At 44.2% G+C, this 19,118-nt stretch overlaps 1 protein-coding gene across 2 annotated transcripts in view; it reads left to right on the forward strand.

Moving 5' to 3' along the window:
* TBCD (tubulin folding cofactor D) overlaps positions 1-19,118 on the forward strand; it is a 256,774-nt gene that overhangs the window by 154,984 nt on the left and 82,672 nt on the right. For both annotated transcript variants that reach the window (XM_024217615.3, XM_026654436.1), the window contains exons 24-26: positions 8,128-8,159; positions 10,344-10,406; positions 11,434-11,510. In XM_024217615.3, coding sequence (XP_024073383.2) covers positions 8,128-8,159; positions 10,344-10,406; positions 11,434-11,510 — 172 coding nt within the window. The remainder of the gene's footprint in view (positions 1-8,127; positions 8,160-10,343; positions 10,407-11,433; positions 11,511-19,118) is intronic.

Here is a 19,118-nt window from a genome sequence, read left to right on the forward strand (position 1 = left end):
GGGCAGGGGACTGGACTCGATGACCTCTCGAGGTCCCTTCCAGTTCTAGAATCTATGAATCCTTTTGTAATTGATTGTCAGCAGTGCTACAAGAAGTTCAATTCTGTTTTTCAATTCTTGGGCCAGATGGAAGCTTTATTGAATTGTTTCTTTCTTTTCATTCAGTTCTTATTCAGTAAAGCCTCTAGTAAGTAAAGGGTAATTTGCGGGAGAATTTGGATAAAAAGTGAGTTAACACTGAAATCAGACTTCAAGTTTTGGCCCTTTGATCTCAGGGAATCAAGATCCAAATAAACAACTTGTGTTAAGTAAAACTGCGGTGTATGTTCTTGATGTTTGTCTTGCTGAGCTCTTTGGACATGGTGTATCTGACTGTAAGATGCTGTATTATTTCTGTTGGTGCATTTGTAGCATAGAATTGAATATCTGACAATAACATTACTTAAAATGTTTCCCATTCCATGAAAACACATTAGGATTTGTCAAAGTTTCAAGATACTAAAATTTGCTTTTTAAAGGTCGTACTTGTTGATTTGAGCTAGCTTCTACTAGTTCATGGCTTAATGTGCCTTAGTTTATAACACTGATGCTACATGTTATAGTGGCTTTGTGGGTGGCTGTTTTGGCTGTTATAAATTCTTTAATGCCAGGGTGGAGCTTGGGTATAATTTTGTTTTTGTCACAAAGTGCACATCTTGCACTTACTGGTGTTATAAGATGCCTACTAATGTTTTCATCACAGATAAGGCTTCTAAATTTGATTCTCTGTCAAGTAGCATACCTGATTAACCATAATTTGCCCTAAGCAATAGTTGTATACAAGACAGATATGCCTAATTTAATGCACATTTTAAAAATATTATTGCTATGAATAAAAAAATTCTTTAAAATTGCCTAAGAAAAAATAACCTTTGGTTCAGGTTCTAAAAGCAAACCAGCAATTTGACTTAGGTATGACTAGGCAAGCACTTGGTGGAACAAGTTGAACTTGTTTGATGATGAGTAATTACTGCACATAATGCTTTCCATTTGAGAAATGACTCCCTGGAATCTTCAGGGTATAACAAGACCCAGTAAGAATGTTGAAAATGAAATTGCTTCACCTGAGTAAATTTTATTTCCATCTTTCTGGTTCTTAAACTTAAACTACCTCAAAAGATTTTTTATGCATTCATGAATGTCATAAATGTATATTTAATACTAGACAAAAGTGAAACTATAATAAAGTATTTAGTTTTTCTGATGCTAATGAATTTTAACATGTTGAATAAGCTAGTTTCACAATAAAACTTCAAAGGCCTGCCAGAAAATGAAGTTGAGGTAAAGTGTAAAGAGTTGCATGTTTAAAAAGTGGTAATTAACAAGTTTTAATAGCTGTAAAGTACATTATGAGAGGCTATGAGCTTGCTAGTCAGCTATATCTCAAGGTCTTTTCATACACCTAATATCTCCCATCTAGGATTTAGTAAAAGTCCTAATGCTGTAAATGGGGCATTGATTTACCTAGTATTACATGTAAATTAGCCTTTTATTAATGATTACCATTAGTGAAACTGACCTAATTATGAACTGTGGACTTAAGTTATGCTTGAAAGAATTATAGGGCAGATCATGTTTTTAATATGCAAACAAGATTTTGCATTGTCTCAGAAATTGAGATATTGTATAATACATTTGCTGTAATCAGATCTTTATTTTTATATGCTGTTAAAACAGATCTCCCTGCCCTCTGGTTCATTAATCATTTTTTCATACATTAGTTCCTCCCTTACCTCCTACTTAAATGTTTTTGTAGATTTACTATTGTGTCTTGAAAAAGTTAAAGTCTACACAAATTCAGTGTTTGCCTACATTCTCCTTTCCTTTAGACATGGTATTGACTAATTCTGTCCAAAAGCTTTCTTAAGAGTGCTGGCTGGCTGAAGAATTTTCATGTATGTTTTTAGTTAAGCATGAGATACTATGGGCTTGGTTTTGATTTTAATCTAATGTAAATCAGGAGTAATTCCAGGGAAAGCAAATGAAGTTACATCAGTGTGAGCCGAGCATCAGGTCCAGTCAGAGCTGGCTCCAGGGTTTTTGCCGCCCCAAGCGGCGGGGGAAAAAAAAAAAAAAAAACCCCCCCCGCGGCAGCCCCACCGCTCCGCTTTCTTCTTCGGCGGCAATTCGGCGGCAGGTCCTTCCCTCCGAGAGGGACAGGGACCCTCCGCCGAATTGCCGTCGAAGAGCCCGACGTGCCGCCCCTTCCCCTTGGCCGCCCCATGCACCTGCTTGCTCAGCTGGTGCCTGGAGGCAGCCCTGGGTCCAGTATACCTTTTTGTGTGTGTATGATATTTTGTAGTTTTGGAAAAATTTACATGCCCATACCTACTTTAAGCATTACCTAGTGCAAACAAAAGCTTCAAACATGACACATGTGGAGAATTATGTCTTAAGATATCTCATGTGGGAAAAGAGGTCAATATCCCAGCCTAATTATATTTGAAGCACTTTAAATCCACTCTGTGTGATGGTCACCTTGAAACAAGTATGGTTGATGCCTCTTCTTGTTAGCTGGGACGTTATTGTAATGCACTTGAGGCATTGTAGTAGCATTCATTATCAAAGAAGCTTTGAATAAAGTTACATTTTAAATAATGATCCTTTTCTTTAAAAGGCATCTTTTTGCATATGATTGAGAAGGAAACATCAGGTTGAAGAGCGATTCTGAACATTAACTTGTATCTCGTTTCTTGACTCCAGTTCTGAAGCTGATATATATCTTGCCATAAAGACTGGGGTAACATGGTGATTTAGAGATGAGTAGAGTATTGATACAAGCTGAAGTTGCTGTGCCTCTTCCAGATAGTTGTCTCTGGCTTTTATACTACTAACAGTGGATTTATTAGGCCTTCAAGGTTTCAGTCAGTGCTGAATATGCCATGATGCATAGTGTTAATCATAGAATTATAGAAATGTAGGGCTGGAAGGGACCTTGAGAGGTTACCAAGTCCAGTCCCCCGCACTTAGGCAGGACTAAGTAGACCTAGACCATCTCTGACTGGTGTTTGTCCAACCTGTTCTTAAAAACCTGCAACGGTGGGGATTCCACAAGCTCCCTTGGAAGGGAGAATTTAACTACCTTTAGAGTTAGAGAGATTTTCCTTATATCTAACCTAAATCTCTCTTGCTGAAAATTAAGCCCATTACTATTTGTTCTATCTTCAGGGGACATATTTGAAGACTGTTACCAGGTTCTTCCTCAGTCTTCTTTTCTCAAGACTAGACATGCCCAGTCTTTTAATCTTTCCTCCTAGGTCAGGTTTTCTAAACCTTTCATCATTTTTGTTGTTCTCCTCTGGACTCTCTCCAGTTTGTCCACATCTTTCCTAAAGTGTGGCACCCAGAATTGGACATGGTACTCCAACTGAGACTTCATCAGTGCCGAGTAGAACAGAAAAATTACTTCTCATGCCTTACATATGACATTCCTGTTAATGCAGTCCAGAATACTAGCTTTTTTGCAACTGCATCATATTGTTGACACACATTCAATATTTGATCCACTATAACCCCCAGATCCTTTTCACTAGTACTACCACCTAACCAGTTATTCCCCATTTTGTATTTGTGCATTTGATTTTCCCTTCCTAAGTTAAGTAGTTTGCACTTATCTTTATTTAATTTCATCTTGTTGATTTCAAACAAATTGTCTGATTTGTCAAGGTCGTTTTGAATTCTAATCCTATTCTCCAAAGTACTTGCAACTGCTCTCAGCGTGGTGTCCATACATATATTTTACCAGCATATTCACCACTACGTTATTCAAGTAATTGGGACCCCACTAGATATGCCCTCCCAGTTTGACAGCAAACCTTTGAGTACAGTCTTTCAACCACTTGTGCACCCACCTTTATAGTAATTTCATCTAGCCCACATTTCCTAGTTTGCTTATGAGAATGTCACATGGATTGTGTCAAAAGTCTTACAGAAATCAAGATACATCATGTCTACTGCTTCCCCATTTCTCCTAGGCCAGTAACTCTGTCAAAGAAGGAAATTTGGTTGGTTTGGCATGATTTGTTCTTGAGAAATCCATGTTGATTATTCCTTACAACCCTAATATCCTTTAGGTGCTTACAAATTCATTGTTGAATAATTTGTTCCAGCATCTTTCCGGGTATTGAAGTTAGGCTGACTGGTCTATAATTCTCTGGGTCCTCTTTGTTCCCTTTTTTAAAGATAGGTACTATGTTTGACTTTTCTCCAGTCCTTTGGAGCCTTACCCGTCCTCCATAAGTTTTTGAAGATAATTAATAATGGTTCTGAGATTGCCTTAACTAGTTCCTTAAGTACCCTAGGATGAATTTCATCGGGCTCTGTCTACTTGAATACATCTAACTTATCTCTATATAATTTAACCTGTTCTTTCCCCATTTTGGCTTGTATTTCTTCCTCCTTGTTAATATTAATTGTGTTGAGTATCTGGCCACCATTAACCTTTTTAGTGAAGAGCAACTCCCACTTCCTTGAGTCATTTGTTGCCACATACTGCATGTTGTTTTGCTTTGATCTCATTGCTGTGAATTCAGAGACTGTCTGTATGTTGTAGATGGCTACATATATAAGAAGGTATTTCACATTGTAATATGGTAAACATGAAACTTTGAGTTTAGACTATCGTGTTCTGTGTTGGGATCGTTCCTTATTTGTTAACTAATGTGTTCAGCTGTTGTTGCAGCATCCTTATGCAACAAAATGTGATGACTTGCCTAACTTTTAAGAACTGGCTGATCAAGCACAGCTGTTTTGCAATGAGTTGAAATATAAGTATGTATCATGGCTCTGATTACTGGGGTGACAACTTCCAAATCAAGTATTCCAAATCCCACCCTTTTTTCCCTAACAAACCTCCTAGACATGGCTTAAGTGTTGCAAAAGCTTTGTGCTTGCAATGAAAAGTCTAGGATATTTCAACCTTGTCGAGAGGGTAAGACAGCCTGCAGGTATCAGCAAGTACCAGGCTAAGGATAATAAGCTTGCCTCATTGTTCACAACCTCAAAGGTCTTTGAAATCTCAGTAGTTTCAGGGCAAGCATGTCTCTTGGCATGCATCCCAGTGAAAGACTCTGAGGCATATAAACTTAGTGGGAGGCAAATTCGAGTCTTGCGAAAAGATTGCTCTTTCAATTCCCACAAATCCAAATAATTTTCAAATAATTTTACACCCAGCAACACTGGTTCTTCCTTATGTCTTCCAGAACTGCTTTTTGTTTAAACTGATATTCAGATGGTGGTGATGTATTTTATATCTACAAGCAAAGTATTTTATATCAGCCTTCAAGTTTTGAAATAGGGTAATGTCTAATGAGACTTTAGTGGTTGCTAGAAGGAAGAATGATTGCAAATAGATTTAGTAGCTATGAAAGATAGGTCCCTCTACTAGCATGTAGATCAGCTAGTTCTCAGCTTCTTTGTGTTCAGGGAAACCTATTTTTTTGTCAGATGTCTGAAAAGGAGGCAAAAAGTGAGGACTCTGTTTACATCATTTTCAAAATTACTATTGACTTCAGTAGAGTCAGGATTTCACCCATAGCCTTGTGTCTACAGGGAAAAAAAAAAAAAAGTTTTTTTTTTTTTTTTTTCTATGATCCAAATTCTATGATTCAGTGACCTTTGGTTGGTTCCATGCTGGTTGAGCCTAATTTAGTTTCCACATCATTTGAAGATGAGCATAACAAATCCCATCAGATTCTCAGCTATTCCATCTCTGACCACTGAAAACTATTTCCCTCCACCTCAGTTTGGAATATTTTATACAGATGACATGATCACTGAAAATATTATTGATCTCACTGTTTTGTATTTCTGCAGCCCTGTAATGTATAAACTAAACCTTAAAATATTCCCGTAATTCTATTTGGAGTGGACAAAGTCCCTTAAGAAGCTGAATGTATATAGTTTATTTTTGTGATGAACCTATGTTTTAAGAGATTCATATCAAAATGCTGTCTGCATTTCTAATTGTCAGATTTGTTCTGCCTATTCTATAAATAACACTTCAGAGCTAAAATGTCCAAACTTGATTCCAGTCTTAATCTGGCTTGATAAGTCTCTTAACGTTTTTCAGTATAGTACATTTATGTTTTATACTTGTATTTTATAGGTAATGGTGACCATCATATATATTGGTAGTGTTTTTGTACCACTTGAGGAATTTGTGCACATGAGAATGCTACTAATGTTTTAATTCTTATTATTTAAGTATGTTTAATTATCCTCAGTTGGCACTCTAGGTCTGTTAGCAAATAGGTGAGCTGCAAACTTCTCTGAAGAAATTCTAATATGTGTAACATGTGAAGAAAAGATTGTAAATTCCTTTCTACATATAGATTCATTAACAATCTAGCCTAAAGTCAAAACAGAATCAACAAATAATATGAATATCAGTGAGCAGTTGCTTTATATAATGAAAGTATGAAATGTTTTGGTATTGTGTATATGTGCATGTAAAGTTGGAAATCAGATAGCAGTTTTTTAAGTTTTGGGAAGGGGGAAGCATACTCTTTGGGATTCTGGTGTTGTGAAAGCATGGCAGGACTTGTTTAATAGTTTCCATTAAACAAAGACCATGTAAATCACCATTAATCCAAGACTAATGCTAATATGGAATATTGTATGTCAGCAGAGGTCCTTGACTTTCTGGAAAACTTCCAGATTGATGTATTCAGACACCTGAATAACACTTACTGCTTATGATGCCATAGAAGCTGTTCAGTTCTAAAATACTCCATGTAACGTCATCCTTGTAATTTGAAAAGGAGATTCCTAACTTCTTTCAAAATTATGACTTTAAAAATAATTCTGTGAAAGTAATTTGAATTTGCATGTAAATTAAAAACAAAGTACTGTTACTTGGTTCTAATTGGGGTCTAAATAAAGTGGAAGTAAACATTCATGTTCAAATAAATATTAGGTCTGTGATCTGGGAGCTTTACCATTCCAACTCTCCTGCAAGGGATTTCCTACCCCAGTGTGTGAATTTCATTGAATTACACTGAGCTCCTATTAAAAAGTCACTTTCTGTAGAACTGAGTTAGCATTTTAAGGCTCCAGAATTGTATGGAAAGTAGTTGGTTAATGGAAACTGGTACTGCAGCAGTCAGTTTAAGGACTGAATTTGATCTATAAACCTTGAAGGAAGCATGTTCAGGTAGGTCATGAAATTTGCAGATAGTGTGTGGGTTTTTAGGGGGGTGGGGGAGGGAAATAGGAAGTGCCAACACTACAGTAACACTTAGAATAAAAGTAGGTTGATACCTTGTGTCAGTTTAGTGAAATGCTGAATAATGAATTGATTGCCCTTCCTTAGGAGGCAGGGGTTATGAGGAACAGCAGCCAAACCCAGCAGATTTCCCCATAGAAAGGTCTGCAAATCCATAACTTATGGGAAAACCTGTAGGGTTGGCAGGTCTGCATTGCCTGGACTACCAGTGTAATTGTGTTGAGTGGTATATTGTAGGAGAGCTCTTCCAAAAATCCATCCTATGTAGAAGGCATGTATCTGTATTCTAAAGCTTTAAACTTTGTTTTTCTATTACCAAATAACACTAAGCAAAGAGGCTTTGAAGCTTTATGCTATGATATAAAAGAATAAACTAGAGAATAAAGTTCTAATATCTTTTGAAAAGATTTTCAAACAATTGCTTCTCAAGTGGAAAGACTCTAGGATGGTGACAGATTTTTGTGACTGAAAAATCCTGTGGTAAATTCCACAGGGCCATAGTATTTCTAAAGTGAGCCTAGCAGAAAAAAGCATGAACCTGAGTGCCTTTTATTTTTCAAATAGGATTAGAGAAATTAGGTCTGTGTTCTTTGGAAAAGAAAAGATGGAGTGTACAATAAGGTTTTGTATAGAGCATTTTGTAGTGAATTAAGGCAGTAGATGGTACAGTGCTGTTTGAGAGTTGGTCAAACATAAGATTGGAGGGATTACAAACTTAATCTTGGGAAGACTTGAGTGTTACTTGTTGAACTTCTGTGGATACTTTTCATCTGAAAGCTTCTTGTGTTCCAGTAAGCAGCATACCTAATTGTATACAGTAATTGATCATCTGAAAATAATACCTTTTCATTTCTATTTTCCAGGGGTTTAGGTGGAGAACTAATGAGACCAGCTGGTAGGTGTCCCTCTGCATGTTAACTGGCTGGTGCTATTTTCATTGAATTAAAATAGCAAATATATGTTAGTTAATTTACTCTATTTACCTCAACTTTTGCATCTCTCAGCATTCCATTGTTTTCTTGCAATATCAACACTGTATATATAAGATATCTCTCTCTCTCTCTCTCTCGCGTGCACATCCCACCCACCCATCTACACAACCTACATTAAAAGAACATTAAAGTTGCAAAGTCAAGTATTCAGAATTTAAGAAATGCCAGTATTCAGGTTGTCGATGCAATCTTAAATTTGGCCCCTGGTATCATATGCATTATGACCGTGTCTAATTACATGATCACATACTATTTTTTTGCACAGGACCCCTACCTCATTCAGTGCACAGGATAGAACCACTCTGGAGATGAATCAGGGTAGTGTAGTGAAGGAGACATCATTGGTATTGGGGTGGCATCTGGCACTGGAGCTGGATCTGAGGCATTATCCTATGGCACTGCTATTCAAAGAGCTCCCAAACCACCTGGAGCTGATCTTCTGCACTATGGCCAGATGCTTCATCCAGACTTGAAGTCATTGCACCTGAAGATGTGGCTGTTGGGTGTTTAGTACCATTGACCAGGACTGTTCCCTACAGGTCCAGGAAATCTTGATACAGAGCAGGAAAACTTATTCTGTTAAATGGAAGAGGTTCTTGATATGCGAAGTCCACTTTGACTACTGATTGCACTTATAGCAGGCTGGCCTTTTGTTCAACATGGATTAAGATCCATGTCACAGCAATTTCAGCTTGGCATGCACCTGTGCAATTGTGTTTGGTCTTCTCTCACCCAATGTTACCAAATTTTAAGCCACCAGTGTGAGAACCCACCCCTGCCTGGGACATTAATAATACTCTAGAATTTCATGGAGCCCCAATTTGAACCTCTATCAGAATGCCCCTTGCATCACCTCACTCTGAAAGATGATCTTCCTTGTGGCTATCACTTCAGCCAGAAGAGTGAGGGAGCTTCAGGCACTTATGGCTGAACCTTGCTATATGACATTACATAGGAACAAGGTATTGCTGAGACCTCACCTGAAGCTCATTCCTAAGGTTGTCCTCAGAAGTTTACCTAAACCAGTTAATCAACCTGCCTGTCTTCTTCTTGAAGCCATGTTTGGCAATGGGGGAAAAGAAATTACATACATTAGATTACATTGACAGGATGAAACCATTCAGATTTTTTCCATATCTACTTTTAGCCCTAGTCAGGTGTTCTAGAGATCTAACCATCTCATCACAAAAGCTATGGAAATGGATAACACACTAAGTCTTGCCATGGCTTGTGTACTCTCTCACTGAACATCAAGTGCTCCCTCCACCAGAGCACAAGCAACATCTTCTGCCTGCTTCAGGCATGTGCTATCAGAAATCTATAAGGTGGCTATGTAGAGTAATCCCCCTGGCCTTCGTCAAACATTGCTCCTTGGTTTTAGTGGATAGGTTGGATGCCAGTTTTGGGAGAGCAGTACTACAATCACTGTTTGACCGATACAACTGAAACTCCTCATTCATTCCCAGTGTCCTATAGGGATACTGCTTGCCAGTCACCTACAATGAAGTCCACACTGACACATACTCAAAGAAGAGAGAATGGTTACTTACCCTACAGTAACTGTCCTTCTCTGAGATATTGTACTCAGCGTAGATCCCATTACCTGTCCTCCAGTCCCCACATTTTGGAGTCTTCAACCAAGATGGGCTTTGAGTTGTGAGGGAACTATGGGAGGTTCTTGGCCATTCCACCCTTTATGTCTTCGCATGGGAGCATGAGGAGGCACAGGATGCATTTATGGCCCCAACAGACACAGCTATTAAAAATAAAATCTGATCTCACATGCCTAAGTATCTTACAGTGGGACTACCACGTCTGGAAAGACCCCAGTTACTGTAGCATAAGATCTTTTTTGGTGTTGGAACCACAAGCATAATTCCATTTCAGTTTCCTTGTTGCATATTTATTTTTGAGCTATAATGTTAGAATATTTTTATTTGCAACATTTTTTTGCTCTTCTGTTTTAAATACACTCTTTTATAACCGTATTTATTACATCAGTACTGGTATGTGACTGCATTTTGTCAAAATTATTGCAAGTTACTATTTTTAGAAATGATATAATTGCCTTTTTTTCCCCCCCACAGTCTGCACTTTAATTGAAAAGTTGTCACTTTCAAAAATGCCATTTAGAGAGGATCCCATAATCGGTATGTGATACTTTCAATGGTCTTATATTATGGCATAATTCTAATTATAATTCTCTAAGGTTACATAGTATGAGCCAGTGATGTTATCCAAGGAAACTAAGTTTTGATTACAAGATGTTAGTGTGTTAGGGTAGGTTAACAAATCTCAAAAAGGTATACAAATCTGTGGTTGAAGATATTGCATTTAGCAGTGTACTAAGAAAATTTTTGTTTGTGTCACCCCCAAACAAGCCTCTTTCTCTTAAAGTTGTCAAAAAGTCTCTGAAAATCATAAAATGTAGCAGTGGGAAAATAAGAGTCTCCTTTTCAGCATTTCTGCTTCATTAAGGGTTGGTCTGTAACATTTATTATTTTTTCTTCAAATAGAGGGTTCCTGATGAAATGCCCTTTTTTTGTACTCCCCACCTACGAAATCCTGCATCATGGTGACTGTTTTTGACTGAGGGCTAGTCTACATTAGAAGCGCTACATCGGCACAGCTGCAATGATTTAGCACGTCTGATGAAGACACTCTATGCCAATGGGAGAAAGCTCTCTTGTCAGCATAATAAATCTACCTTTGCGAGAGGTGGTAGCTATTTTGGTGGGAGAAGCTCTCCCATTGACCTAGCACTCTCCAGACCAGCGCTTAGGTGGTGTAACTTATGCTGCTCGGGGTGAGTGGTCACCACTTATTCACACCCCAGAACAACATAAGTTATCCCAAAGTAAATTGTAGTGTAGACCTGGCCTGAGAAGGGCTGGACCCTTAGCAGCATCTGCCCTGAATAAGTTGTTACAAATTGTTTCTTCCTATGTGTTCCTCACATTACAGGCTCAGGAGAAGAACACTGAGCCCTATGGCTTGTGTATTCAGTGAATTGAAACAAAATAACTACATTCATTGTAATTCACACCTTCAGTTATTTTAGAAAGAGCAACAAAAAATAAGTAGTTTTTAATGAATTGCTGACCACTATAAATAGATGTCAATATACCTAAGATTATATCACTAAAATTATACTGAATATCTTTTCTACTGCTCCAGATGGCTGGCAATGGTTGATAAATGACAGTTTAAGAAGTCTGCCTCTTGTTTCAAGCACTGCAAGACAGCAAATAAAGGTACAGTAATTCTATCCTCTTTGACTTTATTAAACAAATACTCTGAAGGCAAACATTCCTGATGATATATTTTCCTCGTTGCTCTCAGCAGCGTTGTAGCCTTTGTTATACTAGAACTTCTCACTTCCTGATGTGGGATAGGAGAACTAATGGTTTTAAAAAAAACAGAAATTAACAGTGGAGCTAAAAGGACTAGGAAGACAAATGGTTTTGTCCTTTTTGGAATTCTGTCTCCTGCTGCTGTAGAATGGTGTAACCTGACTGTCTGGGTTGCCTTGTGTGGAGTTTATCAGAAATGCTTTCGCAACTTTATAACCAAGCAGTATCATCTTTGCTTTTGTAAAATTTCCCCCTTTGTGATTATTTATTCTGTAGTTCTCCAGTCTCCTTTTCTCTTAATACTCTGTGTATTGTATTTGTTTGCATGCACACTTAAACAGACAACTCTTTTGTAGGCTCTTAAGTGGTCTGTGTGTTTTGCCTTGTGAAAGTTTCATTTTCTTTTCCTGAGGGATATGAGAGATTCCTGAATGTTCATCTCTTAAGTTGGCTAAAGGAGTTCCTTTCTTGTAACGATACAGTCTCCACAATTCCAAAAATCATCTTTTGAGTGATACTTTCCACCTTCGACAGTTGATATTGTAAAGGTATTCTTATTAGCACATTTGAAGAGAGTAATACTCATGAGCTAACAATGGCAGTTACTGACAGTATTGCTTCAAGCTGACGTCTCCTATCTGTCTGCCATTTGATGATTGCCTTTGAAGTTATCTTGCTTTGCTGATTTTGTTTTATTTAAGGGGCTTCACTTTGCCTTTCCTGCTGTTTTATTTTGTATGTCTCAATTTTTATTATGGTAGTGGCAGTTTAATGCAATGTTGTTATGCATACAGTTATAAATAGTATGTGTTGAACTTTCTGCCCTGCTTTCCCAATGATTGGAGAAAGGATGACATTTCACATTTCATATGTCTTTCCCTCTTAATACCAGGAGACTCTGGTTTGAGATTGCTTTATCTATGCTATGTATAGAATACAGTTTGCTGACTGGGGAATTATGGGGGCGGGGGGAGGGTTCTCAGGGAATTCCTTTAAAAGCTGCCACAATTATCCTCTCCTGATGACTTTTTCAAATCAGATTTAATGTGGTTGTCCAATTTACCAGGACTTACCAACTCAGCGATGTAAAAATCCAGCTGTATTCCTTCTACCTCTAACATCATTCTGAAAATGTTACTGATGTGTGAAGCAGAATAGTATCCAGCTTGCTGGAACATAGTTTTGTTGACTCCATAGTGCTAACCTGAATAAAAAAAAGTTTTTGTCAGTAAAGCAAGCAAATATAACTCAAAACACACACGTTACATTGAGTAGAAGGTAGCATTCTTCTTCGAGTGTATGCTCATGTGTATTCCACAATAGGTGTGCATGCTCACCAGGTGCACCGGTGCCAGAAGTTTTCCCCCTAGCAGTACCCATAGGGGAGCGCACTAGCGACCCCTGGAGTGGCACCTCCATGGCACGGTATAAGGGGCGCTGTGGATTCCCCCCACCCTCAGTTCCTTCTTGCCACCAGTGAAGGTGCTTCGGAACTGCTCTGCTCCAGCTTTGCTGCAGCTCATGCCCAAAACTGCTTGTTTGTTCAGTGTATGGTACCTGTAGGTAGTTAGATGTTTAGTTAGTTTAGTTTAGCTAGAACACCCGGGCCAGGGCATGCCCCGTGCCCTGGGTTTTAAATCGTGTGACACTTGTAGGCGATCTATGCTAGTGAGTGATCCGCATGTGGACTGTCTACGCTGTTTGGGGGAAACCCGTCTCAGTGATTGCTGCAAGATTTGCAAGTCGTTTAAGCCTCGGATGAAGAGAGAGAGGGACATTAGGCTCCGGGCTATTCTGATGGAGTCAGCACTAACCCTGGCTCCGGAGCGTCGCTCCGAGTCAGCACCGGGCACCACAGTGTTGGTGTGCGGCGACCCTTCGATGCTATCGACTAGTCGGCACCGCTCCCCGTCCACGAGGCATGCCAAGAAGGCTAGAAAGAGGGCTTCTTTTTCGCAGCACCAGAGTAAACCCGGGACAGAAGCTAGACCCGTGTTGGGCAGTCCTTGATCCCCACCGGCCTCTAGGCCTCTGACTCAAGTCGAGTGGAGTAGACCGGCCCATTTGGAGCAGGCCTCCCCGGATGTCTGGATTCCCTCCACACTGGAGGCCCTGCAGGTGGCCCAGGACGTTATGTCCATGCCGGTACCAGGAGCACCGCCGATGTTGGTCCCGTGCTCCAGAGGCAAGCCGCCGCTGTGATCTCCGTAGTCACCCCCGGCTCGGTACCGGTCTCAGTCGAGGGAATGTTCCCGATGCCGTTTGCCGCCCAGCATCCGTTCAGGTCAAAGTCCATGTGGATCGCCCTCGACGCCCACCAGGCTGTCTGGTTGGGTTCCGTCTGATAGAGACTCTCGGCAGCACTCCGCCTTGAGGAGCGAACACCGATGGGACCAAGGCAGACGACGCCAAAGGTCCTCGTCTCGGAGGGGCTATTGCAGTCGGTCATGGCATGAACATTGACATCGTTCCAGTTCGTCGTCCCGCTCCAGGACCCTGCCATGGCACCGCCTCCGCAGCCCTGGACGTCGATCGTTGGCGTCTCACCATCGCAGGTCCGCCTGCCAGAGCCGATTGAGGAGCAGCTGTTACCGACGGTACTGGTCCTCCATGTCGGGATCACGGTCCCGTGGTCGGCATTGCTCCCGGCGCCGCCGCTCCTCCCGGTCCAGGGACAGCGGCAGGTTGTATGTCAGCCCGACCTCCCTTGGTAGTCGTCCATCGATGGGCCAGGCCGAACAGCCAGCTCCGCCGGTGCCACAGCAGGTGCAGTGGCACCGGGCCCCGTGGCCAGCCCAATGGTATCAGTGTGCACCATGGCCCCTGACGCAGGCCCTGGTCGGGGCTAGCTCAGTGGCCGGAGCCTCAGAGGGACCATCGGCCTCCCTTTCCAGACCTCTGAGGAAGGAGTCAGTGGGACGTACATCCTTGGCACTGGGCCTGGAGACCAACCAGGTGGTTGCCAGTGGGGACACACCGTACCGCGCTGGCCTCCTCACTCTCCCCGGATGAGGCGATTATGGCTCCTCCTCCCTCCGTCCCACAGGAGGACTTTAGGGCCCCCCAACAACTCTTAAAAAGGGTGGCATCAAGCCTCCACCTCCAAGCAGAGGAGATGAAAGAGCCCTCGGACTCCCTGTTTAATGTACTGTCCTCCTTGGCACCGGGCAGGGTGGCCTTGCCTCTCCATGAAGGGGTGGTGAAAATTTCAAATGCCCTGTGGCAAACCCTGGCCTCATTCGCCCCCATCTCTAAGAGAGCGGAACGAAAGTATTTTGTAACCGCCAAGGGGCATGAATACTTATACACCCACTCTGCTCCTAACTCCCTGGTGGTCGAGTCGGTCAACCACAGGGAACGGCAGGGCCAACCAGCCCCTACCCCGAAAAATAAAGATTCAAGGAGGCTGGACTCATTTGGAAGAAAAATGTATTTGTCCTCAAGCTTCCAGTTATGTGTGGTGAACCACCAGGCTCTCCTGGGCCACTATGAGTTCAATCTGTGGGGCTCCCTGCCCAAGTTTGAGGACTCCCTCCAGGAGCGTGACAGGAAGGAGTTCAAAGCACTGGTGGAGGAGGGCACAGCGGCTGCCAGGGCAACCCTGCAGGCAGCTTCGGATGCAGCGGACACGGCCGCGCGGTCCATGGCCTCCGCGGTGTCCATGAGAAGGGCGTCATGGCTCATGCTCTCTGGGCTGTCCAGGAAGGCACAGACCTCCCTGCAGGACCTCCCATTTGACGGCAAAGCTCTGTTTGCAGAACAAATGGATACAAAGCTGCATGGCCTGAAAGACTCCCACACGACTCTCCAGACTCTGGGTCTCTATGTTCCAGCTCCGGCTAAACCAAAGTTCAAGCTGCAGCAGACTCCCGCTCAGGCCACCCATTCAAAATACGAGACCGCTTATAAGAAGTCGTGGGATTATAAAGGCGCCCACAGAGGCAGTCTCGGCCTGCCCCCCAGCCTGGGTCCTCCAAGGGTAAGCAAGCAGGAAAAAGGCGGTTTTGACGGGATGTCCAGGGGCGCTCTGCCAGTTCTCATCAGGGATCCACCTTCAATAAAGTTTCCCTTCTCCAATTGGTTGGGTGTTTTCCTCCTGGAGTGGTCGTGGCTGACCTCGGACCGGTGGGTCCTCAACACCATCTTCTGGGCTACACCCTCCAGTTTACTTCCTCCCGGCCCAATCACCCCCCACCCCCATCCCTTCTGGGGCACCCCTCGCACGAGGCTCTGCTCGAGCAGGAGGTGGGGTGGCTCCTGGGCCTAGGAGCGGTGGAAGCGATACCGGGGAAGTTCAAAGGCAAGGGGTACTACTCCCGCTATTTCCTTATCCCAAAGGCCAAAGAGGGGCTCAGGCCCATCTTGGACCTGCGAGGCCTGAACCAATACATGGTGAAGCTCAAGTTCCGCATGGTCTCCCTGGCCTCCATCATCCCCTCCCTGGATCCCGGGGACTGGTACGCTGCCCTCGATCTGCAGGACGCGTACTTCCACATTCATATATTCAAGGGGCACAGACGCTTCCTCTGTTTCATGGTGGGGCAGGAACACTACCAATTTATGGTCCTCCCGTTTGGCCTGTCCACTGCCCCCAGGGTATTCACGAAATGTATGTCGGTGGTGGCCTACCTCAGGCGCTGGGGGGGTCCAGATCTTCCCCTATCTGGACGACTGGTTGGTTAAGGGCAGCTCCTGGTCACAGGTGCGGGATCACGTGGCGCTCCTTCTGTCCACGTGCACCACTTTGGGCCTGTTGGTAAACAACACCAAGTCCATGTTAGTCCCGGTACAACGCATAGAGTTTATTGGGGCGGTCCTGGATGCCTCGTTGGCCAGAGCCTTCCTCCCACCGGACAGGTTCGAGACCCTGAATGGGCTCATCGACACGGTCACAAGGTTTCCGGTGACAACAGCCAGCGCATGCCTCCAGCTCTTGGGTCACATATGTGGTCCGTCACGCCAGACTCAGGATGAGGCCCCTCCAGCTCTGGTTGGCCACGGAGTTCTCCCAGGCCAGGGACAGGATGGACAAAGTCCTCACGGTGCCTGAGCCGGTAATCACCTCCCTACGGTGGTCGTCCTCCACGAGAAACGTGCTCCAAGGGGTCCCGTTCAGGGGCAGGGTCCCGTCGCTGGAACTGGTGTCCGATGCGTTGGACCTGGGATGGGGGGCCCATATGGGGAACATTCAGACCCAAGGTCTGTAGTCGGCACAGGATCTGACCCTCCACATAACCGTCAAGGAGCTCAGGGTGGTACGGCTGTCGTGCATGGCCTTCTGCTCGCACCTGGAGGGCCGGGTGGTCAGGGTCCTCACAGACAACATGGCCTCGATGTTCCACATCAACAGGCAAGGCGAGGCACGATCCTCTGCCCTCTGCTGCGAAGCCCTCAGGCTGAGGGACTTCTGTATAGCCCATAACATCTGCCTACAGGCCTTCCGTCTGCCGGGCACCCGGGACGCATGGACGGATCGCTTGAGCAGGGACGTCTCCTCTCAGCATGAGTGGTCTCTCCACCCAGAGGTGGTGCACAGGCTTTTGCAAGTGTGGGGAACTCCCTAAGTGGACCTGTTCGCGACTTAGCAGAACTGTCGCTGTCCCTGGTTCTGCTCCGGTGGGGGGCTGGGACAGGGCGCTATCTCTGATGCCTTTTTCCTGTCCTGGTCAAGCCAGTTACTCTATGCCTTTTCCCCCCCGTTCCCGCTGATCGGCAAGGTCCTGGAAAAGATAAAGATGGACAAGGCCGGTGTCCGTCTGATTGCCCCGGCATGGCCCTGGCAGAATTGGTACGGGACCCTCTCTCAGGACCAGGGCCGCCGCCTCCACCCCAATCTAGTAGCACACCACCTCACGGCATGGCTGCTCAATGGTTAGGTAGGGAGGAAAGGACGTGCTCGGAAGGGGTTTAGCGCATCCTCCTAGAAAGCAGGCGCCCCCCACGAGCCGAGCCTACTTGGCAAAGTGGTCTCTGTTTTCCAGATGGGCGGACGAGCGGGGCTTTTCCCCGGTGGCCGCTCCGATCCAGCTTATTCTGGACTACCTCCTTCACTTTAGAGCCCAGGGTGCCCTCGTCAGTCAAGGTGCACCTGGTGGCCATATCGGCCTTCCATCCGCCGGTGCAGGGCCACACGGTATTCTCCCATGTTATGACTGGCCGATTCCTCAAGGGGTTGGATCGTATCTTCCCATATGTTAGGCCCCCAGTCCCACAGTGGGACCTAAACCTGGTGTTGGCCTGTCTCACAGGGCCCCCGTTTGAGCCGCTAGCCACGTGCTCTTGGTCACACCTCTCGTGGAAGGTGGCCTTCCTGGTCCCGATCACGTCAGCTAGGTGGGTCTCGGAACTCAGGGCCCTGACCTCTGAGCCCCTCTACATGGTGTTTCATAAAGATAAGGTCCAGCTCCGCCCACACTCTTCGTTCCTCCCAAAGGTGGTCTCCGCCTATCACATGGGTCAGGACATTTTTCTGCTGGTCCTCTGCGCCAAGCCCCATGTGTCCAGTGAGGAGCGCTGCCTCCACACATTGGATGTGAGATGGGCTCTGGCTTTTTACCTGGAGTGGACTAAGCCGTTCAGAAAGTCATCGCAACTGTTCATTGCCTCGGCCGAGTGCATGAAAGGTCGGCCAATCTCCACTCAGCAGCTCTCAAACTGGATCACCTCGTGCATCCATACCTGTTATGACCTGACGGGAATCCCTCCGCCACCAATTGTGAAGGCGCACTCGACTAGGGTGCAGGCTTCATCGGCTGCCTTTTTGGCCCATGTCCCCATTCAGGACATTTGTAGGGCTGCCACGTGGTCCTCAGTTTACATGTTCACCTCACATTATGTGATTGTCTCTCAGACCAGGGAGGATGCCGGGTTTGGCAGGACCGTTCTCCGTCCCGAGAGTTTGCGAACTCCTTCCCACCTCCAACTGATATAGCTTGGAATCACCTATTGTGGAATACACATGCAAAATCACTCGCCTTTTCCGTAACTGATGTTCTTCGAGATGTGTTGCTCATGTCTATTCCACATCCCGCCCTCCTTCCCCTCTGTCGGAATTGTCTGACAAGAAGGAACTGAGGGTGGGGGGAGCGCACAGCGTCCCTTATACCGTGCCATGGAGGCGCCACTCCAGGGGTCGCTAGGGCGCTCCTCTATGGGTACTGCTAGGGGAAAAACTTCTGGCACCAGTGCACGTGGCAAGCACGCACACCTATTGTGGAATAGACATGAGCAACACATCTCGAAGAACACCAGTTACGGAAAAGGTAACTGTCTTTTTTTCACATGGCTACTTTTCTAACCACAGACAAGCTTAAGAAAATTCCCTTCTCTAGCCCCTTTTAATTACAAAAATGCATGGGTACTGGTGGTCCAGTTTTTTAAATACATACAAACTCAGGAGAAGAGGAGAAGAGTGGAAGGTATCCAAATCATTGGAGAAGAATCTAAAAGCAGAAATTTGGGAGTTCTTGATTTACCCATGAAAACTGTAGAGATGTAGCCAAGAAGTTT

The sequence above is a fragment of the Terrapene carolina genome, unplaced genomic scaffold, assembly GCF_002925995.2.
Source record: "Terrapene carolina triunguis isolate 2854851 unplaced genomic scaffold, T_m_triunguis-2.0 Scaffold192, whole genome shotgun sequence".
NCBI classification, from domain to species: domain Eukaryota; kingdom Metazoa; phylum Chordata; order Testudines; family Emydidae; genus Terrapene; species Terrapene triunguis.